The 18,363-nt window shown below is 45.9% G+C and overlaps 1 protein-coding gene across 2 annotated transcripts in view; it reads right to left on the bottom strand.

Moving 5' to 3' along the window:
* grin2aa (glutamate receptor, ionotropic, N-methyl D-aspartate 2A, a) overlaps positions 1-18,363 on the bottom strand; it is a 91,646-nt gene that overhangs the window by 11,295 nt on the left and 61,988 nt on the right. For both annotated transcript variants that reach the window (XM_057014590.1, XM_057014589.1), the window contains 7 exons: positions 14,750-14,864; positions 9,823-10,025; positions 6,999-7,170; positions 6,157-6,310; positions 4,964-5,089; positions 4,651-4,880; positions 2,054-2,214 (listed from right to left, as the gene is read on the bottom strand). In XM_057014590.1, coding sequence (XP_056870570.1) covers positions 2,054-2,214; positions 4,651-4,880; positions 4,964-5,089; positions 6,157-6,310; positions 6,999-7,170; positions 9,823-10,025; positions 14,750-14,864 — 1,161 coding nt within the window. The remainder of the gene's footprint in view (positions 1-2,053; positions 2,215-4,650; positions 4,881-4,963; positions 5,090-6,156; positions 6,311-6,998; positions 7,171-9,822; positions 10,026-14,749; positions 14,865-18,363) is intronic.

The raw sequence follows: 18,363 nt of genomic DNA, 5'->3' as shown, positions 1-18,363 counted from the left end.
GACTCTAAATCTCATTTTACACCACTGCAGGGCGACGACCCCATGTTGTGAGGGATGGCACGAATTGCAATTGGACCCTATGTAAAACGTAAATCATCTGAAATCATTTTTTCCACGCTATAATGCTATGACAGTGCAATGATTATCATGGTCCTCGCAGCAACCTAACAGAAAATTATTATAAAGTGTCAGTAAACAAACATGGGGTGGTTGAATAATGACAGCAGAGCACAGCCTATAGCCTAGCACTGGACCCCCTGCTGTCCCACCTGAAAGACCTCTTTGGAATTTAACCTTCTCTTGATCATGTGGGGTTAAAATGAATAATGGCTAACAGCATCAACGGCTTCCACTTGTATCCACGCTCTTCCCGGGGTGGTTTCGTTCCTGAATTGAGAGCGAATGTAGCTACCTCGCTACATAGTTTTGCTTCTTGCGGCTGTAACAGATTTGGCATGTAAAGCCTGTCAGCATTATGTGTGATCAGAGCTAATCCACCCATCGAGCTTTAAACATCTGAATGCTGCTGTGTTGCTCATCTGCTAATACCACAGAATAGAATTATCAGTGAGGGTATTACTGAGTGCACACACCTGCAGCTGTGTGCGCGCGTATGTGTGTGTGTGTTTGTCTTTCATTTCTAAGCACGTGTGTGTGTAATGTTAGCTTAATGACTTAAATGCATTTGTGTTTGCGCCTGTTTCTGGGTTTCCTTGTGTGCTTTATGCTAATACAACAACAGGGACACGTGTGGCTGAATTATAGGGGTCGGGGAGGTTTAAGCTCTCTTATATCCAGCTTTGTCGTAACTTCTGGATGAAGGACAAACAGCAGAAAGATCGAACCCAGTTGAAGCCATGAATATTTAAATGATATTTGGGCCGTAGACCCTGACAGCATCCCAACCCAACAGCCAATGAGAAATGACTTGTAACACCCCATCAACCTTTTGTCCTTTATTTTGGGGTCTTTCTGCATTTTCTCCTCCCTTTTCCCATCGCTGTTGCTGTCCTCTGTCCCTCTTTCCATTCCCCTTGTATAAGCATACCCTCAATTTCCCCTTCTTCCAGTCTCCGACGCCCTCCATTTCTTATTCCATTACCACTCTCTTTTGCTCCAGTCTCCTGGCACTTTCCTCGTTCCCTGCATCCTTGCTTCATTTCCTTCTCGGTTATTTTGTTCTTGGCCTTTTCCCACTGCCCCTTTTTTTTCCTGTTCCTCCAGCTGATGGTGTGATGAGGACAATGGAGCCAGAGAAAACTCTCTAAAGTACTTATCTGTTTAATTTTCACACATACTTAAATAAACTGAAATATCACAAGAGTGAAACTGCAGTGACACCGAAGAGCCTAACAACCAAAATAAGCAGCAATTGAAAGAAACATGCTACATCGATAAGTTGTGAGTTATAAGTATGCTAGCTTTATGCTAATCCAGGTGAGCAACCGCTGATATTTGTCAGAGAGGTTTATAAATACGAGGTCTGTTGAGGTGGTTTGATAACTCGTTTTAACTCCATCCTGCAGATCCAACCTCAACCCTTAGACTCAACCCTTACCAACCCTTGCCCAGTGTCGGAACTGTGTTCAGCCTGGTGTAACAGTTTCACACTGCTCACCTGTGATGCAAAAACCACTCCTTTCCTCACACTCACACAACAATCATTTCATTTGTCCAACCTACTTAAACAGCAATATGAGGTTAAACTGGACTGTTTGTGTCCAAATTTAGAAACTGGTTGAGTCCTCATGCTCAAATTTGATCGTTAAAGAATGACCCGTGGTCTGGGAAGGGAATGACATTTGTGCATCGTCACCTGTTTTTTTTCTCCACAATATACTCCTTTACACTCCTATCCTGTAACAGACCACCATCACCATAGAGGGCAGAGCTAAAAATAGCTCTCACTCTTCCCAAAGAGGAAATCCATTCATCCTCAGTCTCAGAGGAGCTGTCACAAACACACACACACACACACACACACACTGCTATGTTCTTTAATGACTGACAGGTAAACTCTTGGTGGAGTAGGACTGCATCGCGGAACAGTTACCCTGATTTGAGGCTAACAAGAGCGTCCTGGACTCCAGTCTGATGGTATTTCACCATGTACTGGTGCATTTCCGGGTAGTTCTTCCTGATGTTCCTCTCCGTGGATCCATTCGGAACAGTACCAAAGCGGAACGGGGGCGAGTACGCGTACGGGTTCTGAAACTGGGGAGAGACACGGAACAATGGAGATTAATACAGGGAGAAGGAAGGAACGATTCTCACGCGTCTGTGCATGTCTGCTGATGCGTCTCCTTGGCAACAGTGAGAACAAATGCTCAAAATACAAAAGTGAAACATTGTCCATTCAACAACTCCAAATGCATATTTGGAGTTACAGTCTTTGCTGAATCGCTGCAGTTCTTGACTGCTCACAGGGGACGTGTGATCGATGATATCGTCCCCGTTTCTGTAGATGAGCTCCGTCACCGCGGGATCGACATAATGTAGAACATGTAAACATTTATACTGCGGCGCTGTCAGGGTGCATCTGTCTGCCCGCCTGCGTGCTTCTCTGTTGTATAAGCAGGTCAGGGTGAGGATGTGTTAAGTGATAAGTGCACGTGCGCGAGTGCATGTATTAGTAGTGATGTCACGCAGTGAGCGTGTCAGCATCACAAGTGATGGCCCTCAGGAGATGCTCGCTGCTCATGCAGGCCTTGCTTCTCTCTTTTCCTTGTTTTTTTTTTACCTCCGCGACTCTTCGCCGCCGTGAGACGTGCACGTGCGCACGAGCGTTGGGGTGTTACCGGTGCAACTTGGTTGTTACCAGTGGGGGGGGGGGTCTCTGGGAACCAGCGTGATGGGTCTGACGAGGGCATGGATTAAGTAAACGTCGTGTTTACTGAGCACCTTTTGTTTTTCCAGCTGCGCTCCTCTTTGAAACCACAGGATTCACTCGCCATCTTTTTGTTCCTCCTCTTCCTTGTCAGCTTCTTCTCTGGTTCCCCTCTCTGTGTTCTTATTATGCAAGTTCTCATGTTATATAAGCAAAACTCCCCCCTTTTTTTTTACAGTCTGTGTGTGTGTGTGTGTGTGTGTGTGTGTGTGTGTGTGTGTGTGTGTTGGAGAGCCCAGAGACCAGAATTCAGTGCTCCTGTCTGCTCTCTTCTAAATGTCTGCATCTTCAGTAGAGATTCAGGGTTCTGGTCTATTTTATTATTTCAGTCTTTTAGTCTATTATTGAGCAGTAAAATGACATATTCATTTTGGAGTCATTTTCCCAAAAGTCTTTTTATTAGTTTAAATGGTGGGTTGATGCACTGAGCATTTATCTCCGTCTCACATCTAATGTGTGTCAGTTATATAAATGTATTTGGCTTTTACGGAGGGAGGCAAACGTTTCTACTGTCGGACCGCCGTGTCCAACACCTTCGAAGTTCATGGACAGCAACGATTTTACCAAAATACATTTGAGATTATTGTGGGACACTTTTAATCCAGTTGCTCTCATTACAGTGTTGAAGTTCCCCTCAGCCATAAAACAAAACAAAAGAGTTTCATTTGGGATCTTTGTTCCCTTTTAGAAGGCTTCATATAATGGATGGAGACAGACGCGGCACTCAGAAAATCATTTGGGCTTCTTACCATTTCCCTCAAATGCAGATGACTTCATTTCCCTTATTTTATCTTATCTTATCTTGTTCTCTGAACAACTTCTAATATAACGTTGAGAAGCACAGCAGAGAGAGCTTTTCCTCTCTGTCTCTTTGCCTTTTCGGCCCCTCGTAATCATTCTTTCCTCCCCCGCCTCAGCCGGACTCAGTCTGGCCCACATCTGTCCGTCTGTTTGTCTGGTACCATCATGAGTGTCTCGGCCCCTCACCATTCTTCAGTGGGCCTCCTGCCAGTTGGCTTCAGCCCTTAATTCCACCCTCCTCCTTTGCTCCTTCTGCCTGTTGTCAAAACTGCCCCCATCAGTCTGGAACACTGGCTTCTTGGACGCCTGTCCAGATCCGTCTCTCCTCAGGAACCCTCTACCCTTTTGCGTTGGTCTTCTATCGCTCTTTGTTTGGGTTGACCTTTTCCGTGAATCTTTTAGCTCGTCATCCTTCTGTTTTAGTTGTGCATTGTTGTTTATCTCCTCTTCCTTCCGCATGTTATTTGTGTTCATTCAATCCCACATTGGATCTGTATTCATCTCTAATCACACACATTTATGCTTATGGCATGTTTTCATGTGGGTATTTAACCATTATTAAGTAATGTCTTTTGTTCCAGTGCAGATATTAGATGTTTTTTGTTTTACATTTAATTTTAAAGGAGAACCTCCATTTGTTTGATTAATGGATTTTTTTTTGCTCTTTATATTATTCCTGCTGCAGCCAGTAATTTGAGTTACCCTGTTCAATTCTCAGCATGAACCTCCACTGTATTAGAAGCTATTTTAAATTACTTCAAAACTAGGACCTACACATTTTAGATAAAATAATGAGTAAAACATTACTAAAATATAATCAACCTCTGACTTCCACATTAATAACCCTTCCCTTAGTGCTAGTTTGATTAAACACTTGCCCCTGAAATGCTAAGAATCCTTGCAGTGCAGTTAGCAGAGCTAAAGTGGAGGATATTGGTTAGCGTTCAAAATGTTCTGGTTACCTTGTTGTCGGACAGCCCGGTGACCTGGTCAACAAACTCCTCCTGGATCATGAAGGCAGCCAGGTTGGCAGTGTATGAGGCCAGGAAGATGACAGCGAAGAAGGCCCACACGGACACGATGAACTTACTGGTGGTGCCTTTCGGGTTTTGGACCGGCACAGAGTTGTTGAAGACCAAACCCCACAGCAGCCAGACGGCCTTGCCCATGGTGAAGGAAGGTCCGTGAGGGTCTGAGTGACAGGAAGTAGCACAGAAATGTGGTTCTAGCGTGTCGAAACTGAAACGCTGATGCGTGTTTCTATGGCATTCTCACCTTTTCCCTGCGCCAGGTTTCTGTTAAAACCAAGAGGACTGACGTACTCAAACATGAACACGGCCATTGCAGTCACCAGCAGGAGCATAACAAACATCATCACCCACACTGATGCACTGAAAGGCTCTAAGGGAGAGAAGGAGAGCAGGAAGATGAAGCCTCCGCACAGGCTGGAGTCAATCTTAATGTCACACATCACTTTCTAATTCCACACTCTATACTAAATGAACACAGCGATAATGTAGTCTCTGTGTCGCACACACATCCTCACACACATATACTGCATCGATAACAAGCTGACTTCTGCATGTTCCCCGAGTCTCTGTGCACACTTGCATAAACACAGGCCCACCTCCTCTTTGACAGCGTGAGGAGGCGTGCTGTACAGGAAGCCCTGGTGTCAGCACAACTGTCTTCCCTCTGAGCTCACAATGCTGCCGCAGTGATTAAACCCCGCTCTAATGTATAGGAGAGCATTGCTGGCATGAGGCCGTGCACTCTGTATGTATGGGTGTGTGTGTGTGTGCGTCTGGAAGAGTTGGCGAGCATCCATCCTGGGCTTTTCCTGTTATAATTGCCACTTCCCCGCCAGTTACTTCGTGTTGCACACATGTCGGTGTGGTACCTCTATATATGCGTGTGTGTTACTCGCCTGTCTGCACTTGTGCCTGAGTGTGTGTTATTTGTGTGTGAGTGTGAGGCCATGGAAGCCCACACAAAAATAACAGGGATAGCTGTGGTCACCGGGGGTTAACGTCCTGGGTTTACAGCTGTCAGTTAACTGGGAATCATCTTGGCAGGAAGCAAGGCAAGTATCAACAATGGACTGAACTGGGATTGCCAATATCGCTGAGACCCCCCCTCCCTGCCCCCCCACACACATGCACACACATTCGTGTATTTCTACCATTTAGAGGACATCCATAGACATAATGCATTCCAACCCTGTGTATCCCAACTAACCCACTAACTCTAACCTAAACCCAATTCTCACCTCAACCCATGTCCTAACCCTCGAAACAGCCCGTTAAGGTATTCAGGAAATAACCCACTTTTCAAAAATGTCCTTACTTTGCAAGTAGAATAAGTATTTAGATACCCAATATGTAGAAAAAACAAGAATACATACACACATGCACAGACATTCCCTCTTCCTGTTGGTGCGACCGAGCAACTTTCATTCAGAAAATTACCGAGAAAGGCTGATGGCGAGACTGTTCCATTGCTACGGGAGACCATGACGCTGATACCGGTTTCCACAAACGGGACGGAGAAATCGATGACCTCAGAACGCTCCTCATTGATCGTCAGAGAACCGACGGCCATGACGGCTTTCTTATAGACCACCTTTGACAGGGGGGGGAGAGATGGAGATGGTTATGATTAGAAAGGTGGGGATGCGTTACATACATGTGACTAAAACAGAAGCATTAGTCTCAACAATGAACTCTATTTTTATTCTAAGTAAACATGACTGCTCTATGGAGCCAGCTCCAGAGCTCAGAGGGTGACCTGCAGACATAAACCCTGGTCACCTGTGGTGGACTAGAGTCTACAAACAGCCCTGGAAATCACTGAGAACCTGACTGCTGCACTGCCGGCTATTTTCTTTACAACCTACGCATCACTAAAGTTTTAAATTGTTGACCTAAATCGATATAATCACCACATAAGTCAGAGTCTGTGCTCAGTGGTACGCAGGCCTCATGAGTTCCAGGACATAAACATGTCCATATAAATATATAGACAGCCTTTAAATTTACAGGTTTCTCAACAAACTCTGGAGTTTAATGTCAAAGCTGCTTCACCACGATGCAAGGGGAGGTTGTTTTTTTGTTTTTTTACACGGGCGACTTGGATTAAATTGGATGTAATCTTGATAGCTGACTCAGTTTCTGCATGGCTGACATTCCTCACAGATCAGAAAAATATCTTATCGCAGATCACGATCTCTCATTTTCAGCTCAGGCTAAGGTGACTCATTGCTACATAAATGAGCTATATGCTATAAGGAAGCCGTAAAGAAGCATCTTACCTCTCCCACCATCCCATTCCACACGTTGTTAATCTTTTTGCCATGCTTGCCATTGGTTACCAGGTACAGGTCATAGGTGAATTTGACGTACTTTGCGATCTTCTTCAGGATATCAATGCAGAAGCCTTTGCAGCACTTCTTGATGTACGTTCCACCAGCCTCTGTTGTGTTGCTTCAGGGACACAAACAAACGCAACGTTAGTCGATAAGTTCGATCAGCTGCTTTCTCAAGCGACCATTTCCTGTCATACACAAAATGAGGGGTAGAAAATGAAGTAATCAGCATATTTTAGGCTTAATTAACCAGCATTGGTCTGTATGAGAGCGACTAAATTGAAATCCAAGTGTATGTTTAACCGCACCCTGCGTCAGATACCAACAGGCTCTTTTGGGTTTGGAATCCTTTTTTATTTGTCTTGTCCAGATTATATGAAGGTCCCAATGAACAAACATCACCCAGGGACTTTATCACCTTAAATCCAGCTCGCTTTATTCAGTAATGATATCAGAAGACGTGAAAATATGCTCCGTCTCTCCTTCTACCTCTTTGCCTCTCGAGAGGAAAAGGTTTGTGACGGCGCTGCATCTGTGAACTGCGCACCATCTGCGTCCATGAATCAGATGAGTTCAGGGACTCACACACACACACACACACACACACACACTGATAACTTTGAGACACCACCTGGGACTCTCATTTAACTTTTAGATATGTACTAATCATGAAAAGAAGCCTTCTCCTTTATTGGTCACAAGCTTGATGGAAGGACCCACAGCCTAACCTGCACCCTAACCCCACTGCAGTGTTGAGCAATCTCTAAACACTAAAGCAGCTACATTTTCATTCAACCATCCTTGAGACGTCGTCTTTGTCTTACTCTTTGGGCTCAACATCTCTTTAAACTCTCCTGGAGCTTCTAAATTATCACATAAGAACAATGGTAATGAGTCAGAACGTGAAGGTCTCATAAGGGTAGACGGACAAAGCGGGGGACAATTAAGGAGTAAAAGAGAAGAGGGCTCGTGGGCGTGCGCTTGCTGTTCTTGTGACTCATCCAATGAAATGAAATGCGGAATGACCAAAAAAGAACTTGCACCAATTTTGCAGGAGGCCTGAAGCGAGTTCCGCAGAGGCAGACGTCGCGAATGAAGAAGAACTGTAGTAAATGTAGTAAATATATAGTTTCATTTTGTGAGCATATTACAATGGAAGCAATGAATTGTAACCTGTCTCAGCTTCCAACTGAAGAAGCATTGGCGCCTTATTGGGAAAAATTAAAGAAGAAAATGTGAAACTTCTACACTGGAATATGTCACTGAAGATGTAAATGTCACATGTGTGAAGGTTTTAAAAGCTTCTGCCTTCCTTTCTTCAAATCAGTTCTGGATCCAGACTTACATAATTGTCCAATAGTCCATCTTTAAAGACGGACCTGGACATTCTCAAACTCAGCATTAAAATTAAAAAACACATATGAATCCTCTTAACGTTTAGCATGTGCTCTGCCTTCCTCCAGGTGGAGGGCAGAAGTGCATTTCTAACATACAGCACATACAACATATGGTGGTGGTGCACAGACAGGGACCGGGTGGGGGCAGGGAACGGGCCCTGCGACAGCACGTAAACAAGGAAGGCGGGCTGTGGCAGCGTGGAGCTGCAAGAGCACCATCCCATTTAGGCGCTGTGCCGTGGTGCAGCCGGAGCCGTGACATGATGGAGGCTGTTGCAAAGTTGCCAGAACAACTTGATATAGAAAGAGTCCAGGGGCCACTGGGGTCTCCAGAGAGAGGACTGTGGGGCCTTGTGTATTACTGTGACTATGGCATGTTCTCAGGCCCAGCCCGGCTGAGTGAATCTGTGCTTATGCATGCATGGGTAGTCCTCCGTACCCACGTCCATGCCCTCCATCATCCCTCTCTCCCTGCCTTTTTCTCTCCTTCCATCCATCTCTCCTTCCTCCAAATGGACGTGATGGATGCTTGAGTGGGAATTGCGCTGTGGGAAGAAGAAGCGCGCTCGGATGCACTGGCCTGTGACTGAGTGGACATGTGGTTAGCGAGAACATACACTGTGTATGTGTTGTGCTCCTCTAACGCTTCATCCTTCGCCCTACTTCACAGTGGGTCCTGGATGGAAATCTCAACTCTTTCCCCGGGACCCAGATACTGCTTAACAAGCTCTACGCCGCATGAGTGTGTGTGTGTTACCACAGAGACTAAAGCATGATCCAATTACTGCGTATACAACACCATTGCATGTAGCAACACCTGAGCCACTCGCAGTTTGTCCGATTCCACTTCAATAACAAAATGTTCTTGGGGCATCTGTAAAAAATTCAATAGCTGAGCCAAGCAGCCCTCCCATTTTCAGGGGGAGGAACGGAGCGGCTGCTTCGATCTCGCCCTGCACTTCTTCAGCTGCTCACAAGAAAACAGAAGCGAAGAAGACGCTGGTTCATACTTTCACCTGTCAATCACAGTATCCCGGCGACGTATGTTGCTAATCACCCTAAAGCACAACTTTGGGAGCCTCATTATTGCTGCATTGTCTGCCAGCAGCCCTGTGTCACGCAGATATGATAACATGATTATTCTTTTGTGTTGCACCCTAAGTGAATCTAATAATGAAGCTTTTCTTTCACTCTGTTTACAGACATTAGGAGTGAAATTCCTGCAGCATTCAGCTTCCTCTGTCACAACCATGATTGTGTAGGTAGGCCATCAACTAAACCTAGACTGGCGTACCTGCTCCTGAGCATACGGTTTTGGCAGTATTTGCTTTTTTTGCAGAGCTCATGGAGAGGCTTTTGAGTCTCGGACTTACTCTTTGATGTGCTTCCTGCAGGGCACGGAGTTCCTCATGCAGGTCCCAGTGAGTCTTTCCACATCCTCCACTATTACGAAGGGCTTCTCCTCCAAAGTGACGATGGACAGGTGGTTGTCATCCAGCTCAGCATCACCGAAGGAGTTGAAACGCGGCCACACCGGGTATTTGACGGTCAGGCTGCCATTGTCCAGTTTCCCCATCTGAAGGGAAGGATGGTGAATGGAAGGAAGTCACTGCAAGAAGGGCTGAATTTATACTGTATTCAAACAGACAGAAACAATCTAAAGATGGCTAATGTGACATGACAGTTTATTACCATCAAATCCTATGATGATATTTTGGGACTGAAAACACAGAAAGTTAATTTTTGTCAAAGTTTAAGAGGCTAAATGACATCTGTTGTCCTTAATAATCCCCCTCTGAGGTCTTACATGAGGGTTTTACAAGTGTGCACGACATTCTGCATCTGTATTATATCAAAATCTTAAATTCATAGCAGCTCTGTAATGAAAATGTGACTCGTGAGCAGACTCCCCCAGAGTCTGTTGCCCTCTCACACCAATCTGATTTCCCATCTTAGAGTAAATGTCTTCTTTTTGTCGTCCCTTTGTTGAATCTGGCATCTTCTTCTCCTGCATCCAGGTCACCGTGTCTCGTATTCCTCGTGTATGTGATCCCAGTGAGTCCATCATCTGTCAGTATTCCAACCACTGAGCTTAGTTTAGCACCTGGAATAAACAGCTGAAACCTGGAACAAAACACCAGAACTTTTCTGCACCAGTTCTGTGAGTCTGCCGACCCGCAGAGGCTCAAACCGAAACTCTGCTCCTACAAATGGAACTGTGGCAACACAGATCAGAGTGCGGCGTGCAGGGATACATAGGAACCTGCAGTCCAAAGGTCTGAATGTAAACATATGGTGGCGGCACGGTTGCGCTGGGACTCTAAATAATTCAGAAAGTTTTCAGAAGTGCGATGTCACAGTTTTCTCTATGTTCTTCCCTCACCCACACCGCTGTGTGTGTGTGTGTGTGTGTGCGTGCGTGCGTGCGTGCGTGTTCGTGTTGTTTATGCACATCTGTATCAGGTGGGAGAGGCAGAGACAGCAGAGGCACCAAGCCTTTATTCCACCTTCAATTATTAATGCGCAAGCAAGTAAACAGAACAGCAAAACCGTGCTTCCACTCTTTTTCTGGTTCAAAAACCTCCCTCCCTCTTTCTTCCTGTTAATAAAACACTAGTTCCGCGTAAAAATAGCGTGCAACACGCATTCACGTGTGAACGCTTGAGTCATTAATTTACAGAAACAGTAAAAGCTATTGACAAGGTTGGTTTTGTGAGCGCGAGCAAACGACGGGGGCAATATTTTTATGCTAATCTGTTCGTCTTTTGCTGCAGGAGTAATACGCCATGCCACATAAACCTGTGCATGTTATTGGCCAGCATGCACGCCTGGCTGGGACATTAACAGGCGAACATAGAGGAGAAATACAAATTAGCATTTTAATTGTTTTGCTTTGAGTGGTTTTCTATCCCCTGACAAGGATTAGTAGCCCTTTTCTCTGCTCTCCTTCAGCACCGCTGTCAACAGCTCACTCGCAGTGGGCAACATCTCCATGTACGGGCGACGCAGGCGTGTGTAGGGGTCCGTGATGCTACGCCAAGGTGGCGTGCGCAATTCTTCGTGTGTCACCTTCACTCTCCGGGAAACCGCCCCGTTTGTCTGTCTGTCCTGCTGCAGCTGTTCTGCTGTTCTTTCACGCATGAGGGAGAATGTGCACGTGCACACGCGCACACACACACATGCACACACACACACACACACACACTATTGTAGGTGGGAGGAGGGAAGGGTCGCAGAAATGAAGGAACCTTAGAAATAAAATTCTTAAAGATCACACAAATGATGACCGGCCATGGCAGGAAGGAGGATGACATAAGAAGGTAGAGGAGAGGAGGAAGATTCAGGAAAATTCCAGAACGATCTTGCTCTGCTCCTGCTCTTCTTTTCTGTCCCTCCTTCCTCTCTAATTAAAGAAAAGAGGGTAATAAATTAATTCTCTGAGAGGAGCCAGGGCCAGGGCAGCATTGCAGAATGTGTATATATAACTGAAGGTTTTACAGGCGTGTGTGTGTGTGTGTGTGTGTGTGTGTGTGTGTGTGTGTGTGTGTGTGTGTGTGTGTGTGTGTGTGATCTGAAAGCGAGGTCAGCGTGAGGACCTATGGGGTTACCATTTTATGACTTCCCATGGCAACAATCCTATGTTTCCATCGCTTGGCATCAAATTTACAGGCACTCGGAGATGAGATAACACATTAGCGCAGAAAAATCGTGTTCTTCTCGTTTTTTCATTGATTCCTCTCATCAGTCTCTTCTCTATTTGTCACCTCATACTGGCTGTTATCACCTTTTCCCAAGCGTCTCTGCCTGTTCCTCTGTGGCTTACTGTTAATTTCACCTGTTTCATGCCTCTCTTCCCATCCTAATCTACAGAGGTCGCTCTCTCTCTCTCTCTCTCACACACACACACACGCACGCACACACACACACACTTCTTCCAGGTCTGCAAGTGGAACCAGTTAGTGGGATGATAAAAAATAAACCGTGGTCAGTGCTGTTACACGGCGCACGTACTGTGCACCTGTCTCTCTCAGAGCGTTATCGCAGTGGCACATAGCATTATGGGAGAACAAGCTCCTAATAGTGTGGAGAAACTTATTCAGTCATAAAACAGTATCTGTCAGTCCTGTCAGACAAAATTATGTCGGGAAAATGGATTCTCCTCAATCCTCTCTAGCTCTGGTTGCGCACGCTGGTGTGTGTTTGCTGGTTTTACTGCCTGTATGGGGTCCTTCCCGGTATCTTGTGGCACAAAATTCAATTCTGTTGTCAGGATTTATGGAAAAGTGTAAGAAAAAATGTACAAACTGTAAGCAAGAACAAACCCCATAACCTCTAATTTGTTATGTGACATATACTCTTATAGAGCCTGCCACATCTTACAGATGTTGCTCACTCAGTATATTTTCTTTTGACATTTTGGAATACATAAAAGCAACAAAACACTCTTCAGCCAAAAACACACATTCATTCTATTCATTTAACGAGAGCCAACGTTCCATTGGCGCCTTCTTTCTCTCCCTGTTTCGGAGCAACACTGTTCCAGACCTACTTTGTCTTCACTCAAAACATCTGCCCCTGGACCGATACATGCCGAACGAATGCCTGAGCAGCTGCGTTGGAGCAACAGGAGACTTCTCCCCAAAAAACCCAAGAAGGAGCAAACAAATGGGTTTAGTCCATTACCAAAGTAAATGAGCCTTCTTGAAATTCTAATAGAACTCTCATTTTCTGTTTCCCCCATTAAAACAAATCAATATTTGAAGAGATGCATCAAAAGCGCGATACATAATTTAAATTTGCACACTCAAATTCACATAGTGGTCGCAGCAGGAGCCACAGTGTGTTAAAGCCCTTGATTTGGTGAGCGCGAAACAGGAAACACGCACGTACCGGTGGCCCCAGTGCACCTCTCTGTTCTTCCCGCCACGTCTGCTTTCATGTGCTCATTTGCTATCTTGGCCCATCTGTCTCTGCTGCTAGCTGGTCTCGCTCTCGCTACATATACTCCCCATTTCTCTCTCCTGCGCCTCAAGGGGACACATCCTATATTTTTAGCACATATCCATATTTTAGTGCTGTTGCTGAATTTTTATCTCTTGATCATTGTGAAAGTGTGTGTGCCTGTGTGTGTGTGTGTGTGGCGTGTACAGAAGCAGGATAAAGAGCGAGAGTTCCCAATTACTCCATGATTCCATTTTTTTCCTCTCATCTCTCTTGCCTTCTTTCCCTCGCCTCTGTACCAAAGTAAAGTGGTACTGATCAATTTCACACACCCTGTGTTTACAGTCGCTCTCTGCAGCCCTCCCCGGCGCCAACAAAGGGTTCATTGTGTGCTGCTGTGGGTGCGTGTCACTATGAAATATGAAAAGGCTGGTATCAAAATGGGAGGGGGCTCCACAGACTGCAGAGTAAACCAAATACTGTAACACACACACACACACACACACACACACACACAGGTGTGCGCGCGTGGGATAAAAATCGTCTCGGATCGAAGCGCCACTCTGTCAAAGGGAGTTTCTTTCCAAAACTGGATGGGAACGGGTAAACACGGCAGCGCACGCGCGGCGACCCTCCGTCACCCCAATAACGGGGGTCTCGGGTTTTGATTAACTGTGGTTTGAGCTGCCATCAGAGGCCACGGCAGCAATCCCCGTTAAGGATGGACCAGATGCCCAGATTGTCTGGACGGGGGAGATGATGAAAGAAATAATAAAAGAAGGGAAAAAAATTACTTCTCAACCTTTTTTCGGTCCCCCTCGCAACTATTTTCCCAGAGTCTCTGAACTATGAGCTATTGAGGCATTAAATATGAGGTATTTAGGCCTGTGCAAGGCCGCCAGATATAGGTATAAAGATACATGGCCGCCATTTAAAATCCATTACAACAGCAATAGTGCTCGGCCATTTCTAGCAGCCATTCATTACCGGAGAATTCTCACATCCACCAGTTAAAGAAATCTATATGCTCGCCAGCGAATGAGCTCATTGATCAACTAAGTGTTGTAGGATGAGACGGAGGTAACGTTTCCGATGCTATTTTTAGCACACCGCGTCAGATTCGCTCGGCGAGAGACCTCCAGGAGCTTCTCGGTAATTGCAGGTGGTGCTTTTGTCTACTTATCTGAGGCGCGGGGACGGGTGTGCTCTAGCAGCACTCCCAGGTTCTCATCAGCCTACAGGCAGACATCACACATGTGGAAGAAACAGGAAACTAATTGGAACCTACATGAGCTCCGCGTGTCCTCAGCTACCGCCGTGGAAGTGCTGTTCACGCGTGAGGGCAGAGGAAGAGCCTACCTTCTCCCACTCTCGCTCCTTGTTGAGAACTATGACCACCAGCTTTGGGTTGTCCTGGTAGCCGTCTTCGGTGAAGGACAAGTCCCTGCCCTCCCACGTCACATTCATCATGTACCTGAGAGCAAGAGGAGGGAGGTCAAAGGTCACGGGGAGTGGCATGAATGGATGAAAGTGAAGAGAATGACAGGACACGAAGAATCATAGGAGCAACGTATACGACGACCACGTGTATTTAGACAGCAAAGCTCATGTTCTAGAATCAACTGGAAACCAATTACCCACTATAACAAGTAATAAAAGTACATTATGTGCAGTGTTTGTTGCAGACATGTAATAAAATCAGAGTAGAAGGTGACAAAAGTCCTCTCTCGCACACACAGACGCACACACAGATGCAGTAATGGGTGACCCACATGGCAGGTCACATTAGCTAAGATGGAGGGCAGTGAGGAGATATTCTTGGGTCCACGCTGCCTCCACATTAATCACGGCTGTCCTTCCCGGCTCCGTCTCCCCCTCTGCTTCTGTCAGCGGTCATGTACAACAAGGAGCGCGACGGTCCCTCTTTTCTTCTCCCTTCCTCGGCTCCGCACTGACCCCGGTGCGACGAGGGCAAACTCAGAAATGGGACGTGACGTCTCTGGCCGCGTGGGACAATAGCGTGAAGGTGGCTCCACTGCCGTGCCCCCATTAGCTGATAGCCTGAATGCTAATGCTCTGTCAGGACATCATCTATAATTCCAACTTTAATTTAGCTGTAGTTGTTATCTTGCTAATAGGTGCAAAAATGAATTGAAAACAAGAGGTAGACAGTACCTCGGTTGGCATCCTGGGCACATTCGCAGTCTCCCCCAACATTAAACCCAAAAGTGACTGTGACTCATTAGGGAAAAAGGTCACGGCGGTGTGTGTTATGACATTTTAAATTACCTACAGATCCCTGAAATAACCGCCGGTAACACACACTGGCTCCGATGTGCCCGTCTCTGCGGCGTCCAGATGAGATACGGCTGAGATGAGGGGAATGCCTGGTGCGATTACAATAATGTGATTGCCTTCAAAGCAATAAGCGAGTAGCGTTAAGCGGGCAGATCAGGTGCAGGATGCAACTCGAGCACCAGGTTTTGTTACAGAGTTGTCTTTTTTCCCCTGCCGTAGATGTAGTTGGAAGATGATGCTATCAGACCACAATCCAATCTTTTGCATACAAATTCATATATTTGTCTGATCCCATCCAGGCGTATCCTTGGACTTGTCTACACAGGAACTGGGGTGATTATAGTCCAATTTGACGTGAATAAATTGACTTTTTATACAATTTATGTGCCACAAAATTAGCATGAAAGAGCCCAACATCAGAATGCAGGCAGGGCAGACAGACCAGGCTTGTTTGGCTGATGCCCATCAAACAGGCGGAACTCTGAGGGTGTTGCTAGGATACAGACATAGCCAGGATGATACCCCTGGTAAGATGACCCTAAACTACTCCAAATCGCTGAACATACATACACACATGGAAATAGAGGCAATAACTCTGCTCACCTCAGCAATTCTCTGCCTAATGTTTCCTCTGCCCTGTAGCGCTCATAATAATGAGAGCAAAATTCCTCTCACTTTACAGCCCCCATTATATCAGTAATCGTGCTATTCATTAGGGAACAACAGAAGGAGGGGTCCAGAGGGGGACAAAGGGGGGAGAAGAGCACCCTAGAACAGGTAGAGGGGCTTGAATGGAAACAGGAAGAGGAGTAAACCTGGACAGATTTGGAAAAGATGTGTGGCATCCATAAAGAATGAACAAGGTGTTAGTTTGCTAGCTTAGCAACGTTCCTCCTCACGTCCTGGTGCGTGTGGAGATATGAGGTGAAACAAAACAAGACAAACATAGTTGCACCATTAAATACACCACCTCCACATTATTGTTCCAGCAGGAATCTTCCTTATTTTGCACCAAACAGGGCGTGTGCGGCTATGCTAGTGGCTGGTGCTCATCTATGCCGGTGGTTAAACCGCTGGATCGCTCTTACATGCAAATCGGTTTGCTAAAGGATTTCTGAAGAACGGCGAAGCACCTTTCAGAGGCATCATTCCCTCTGATGAAATATTAATAAAGACCCGTGCTCATGCAAAAAGGCTTTCAGTCATTCAGATTGAACTCAACCTTCATCTTCTTCTCTGCAGTCCCGCCTCTCTCGTTCCTCTCCGTGGCTCAGGCCGCTCTGAACTGTAGTCCCCCCCCCCCACATACGAGTAGTAGCCATTATGATCAAAAAATACGATAAAAAAATACTTTTCAAATTTGGAATGAAATAGCGTTTTCGTGCACATTTTGCGATTTAATAAACGACGACCTTCCCGTGATATTTCATTTTATTTCTCCTTTTATGGCCCTGAACAATGCAGATGTTCACATTCAAGGATTAAAATGTCTTAGAATGTTTTAAGTGAAATGATCACGCTTTTTTGTGGGCAGCACGTTGTGAGACGAGTCCTTTTCCACCTTATAGCAGCTCAGCCTCAGAGGTGACGCAGCTCACCGGGGCCTCTCAGAGGGACGTGTCTGACTGTTTAGACTGTTTAACATTGTTTTAAAGGTTTGGGCTTTAAAGGGCGAGTTTATTGATTTGCTCGATCTTATTTACAGCTAAATGTCTTGTGATTTTCTGGTTTCTGGTATGAGACAGTGCAGTGGCGTGCGTGCGTGCGTGCATGCACACACACAGTGTACAGGATATGTTCTATTGAGTATATCGTCATTAGGTCGGAGAGGTGCACTGGCGTCTTCTTAGTTGGCCATTTGTCTTCTGATTGTATTAAAAGTTATTTTCCAATTACACTGCAAAGCATATTCTTCTTAGGCGGATATATCATTGCAACTCCTGCAGGCCAAGTGGAGCGCACAAAACGTCCACGGGTATTATATGGTGCTGCTTCAAACACAAGCTTATTGGGGGTGTTTTGGTTTCCACTTTATATAACCTCAAATCAGGCAAAATGAACACTAGAGCTAATCAAACTCACTCAAATTAAGGCCGGCGGCTGAGATTTCTCACCCACAACAAAGCCATCTGTGGCGACTCATCACCTGGTAACAACCTCAGGCACCCGGGCAGGAGAGGAACTAACAGCCTGACTTACATGTGCGAGAGCTTTACTGAAATGGGCACTCAATTTGCCCTTTATGGAACTGTTTTCTCCTCGTCTCCTTTATTCGGATTATTTAGACTAGAAATGTTCACAGTCACACATCCACGGGTGTGTGCGTCCTCTTTACTGCCAGATGGAAAAGGCAGGCCGATCTGGCAGGACCGCTGACCTACCCCACTGGCTGAGGGAGAGAGTGCGCATGGTGAGAAGGAGCTCAGAGGAGAACTGGAGGGGGAAAAAATAACCAGAGGAGGAACAGAAGGGCTCATCAAGGAGCTCTTCAATTTTGGAGAGCACTCATTTGGAGCAGCTTCCCACTGTTACCCTGCTCCCCATTTCCTCGCTCCTTACCCATTCAACCTTTACAGCCATTTTGCTCCTTTGTTTTTCCCTTCCCTCTCTCCAACCCCCACACGTGCTTGCCTCACTTAGCGCTGAGTCTGAATCCCTGGGTCTTTTATCCAGTA

The sequence above is a fragment of the Takifugu flavidus genome, chromosome 18 (assembly GCF_003711565.1).
Source record: "Takifugu flavidus isolate HTHZ2018 chromosome 18, ASM371156v2, whole genome shotgun sequence".
Taxonomy (NCBI): domain Eukaryota; kingdom Metazoa; phylum Chordata; class Actinopteri; order Tetraodontiformes; family Tetraodontidae; genus Takifugu; species Takifugu flavidus.
The sequence above is the reverse complement of the archived record's forward strand: the minus strand, read 5'-3'. Positions and strand labels throughout refer to the sequence as shown.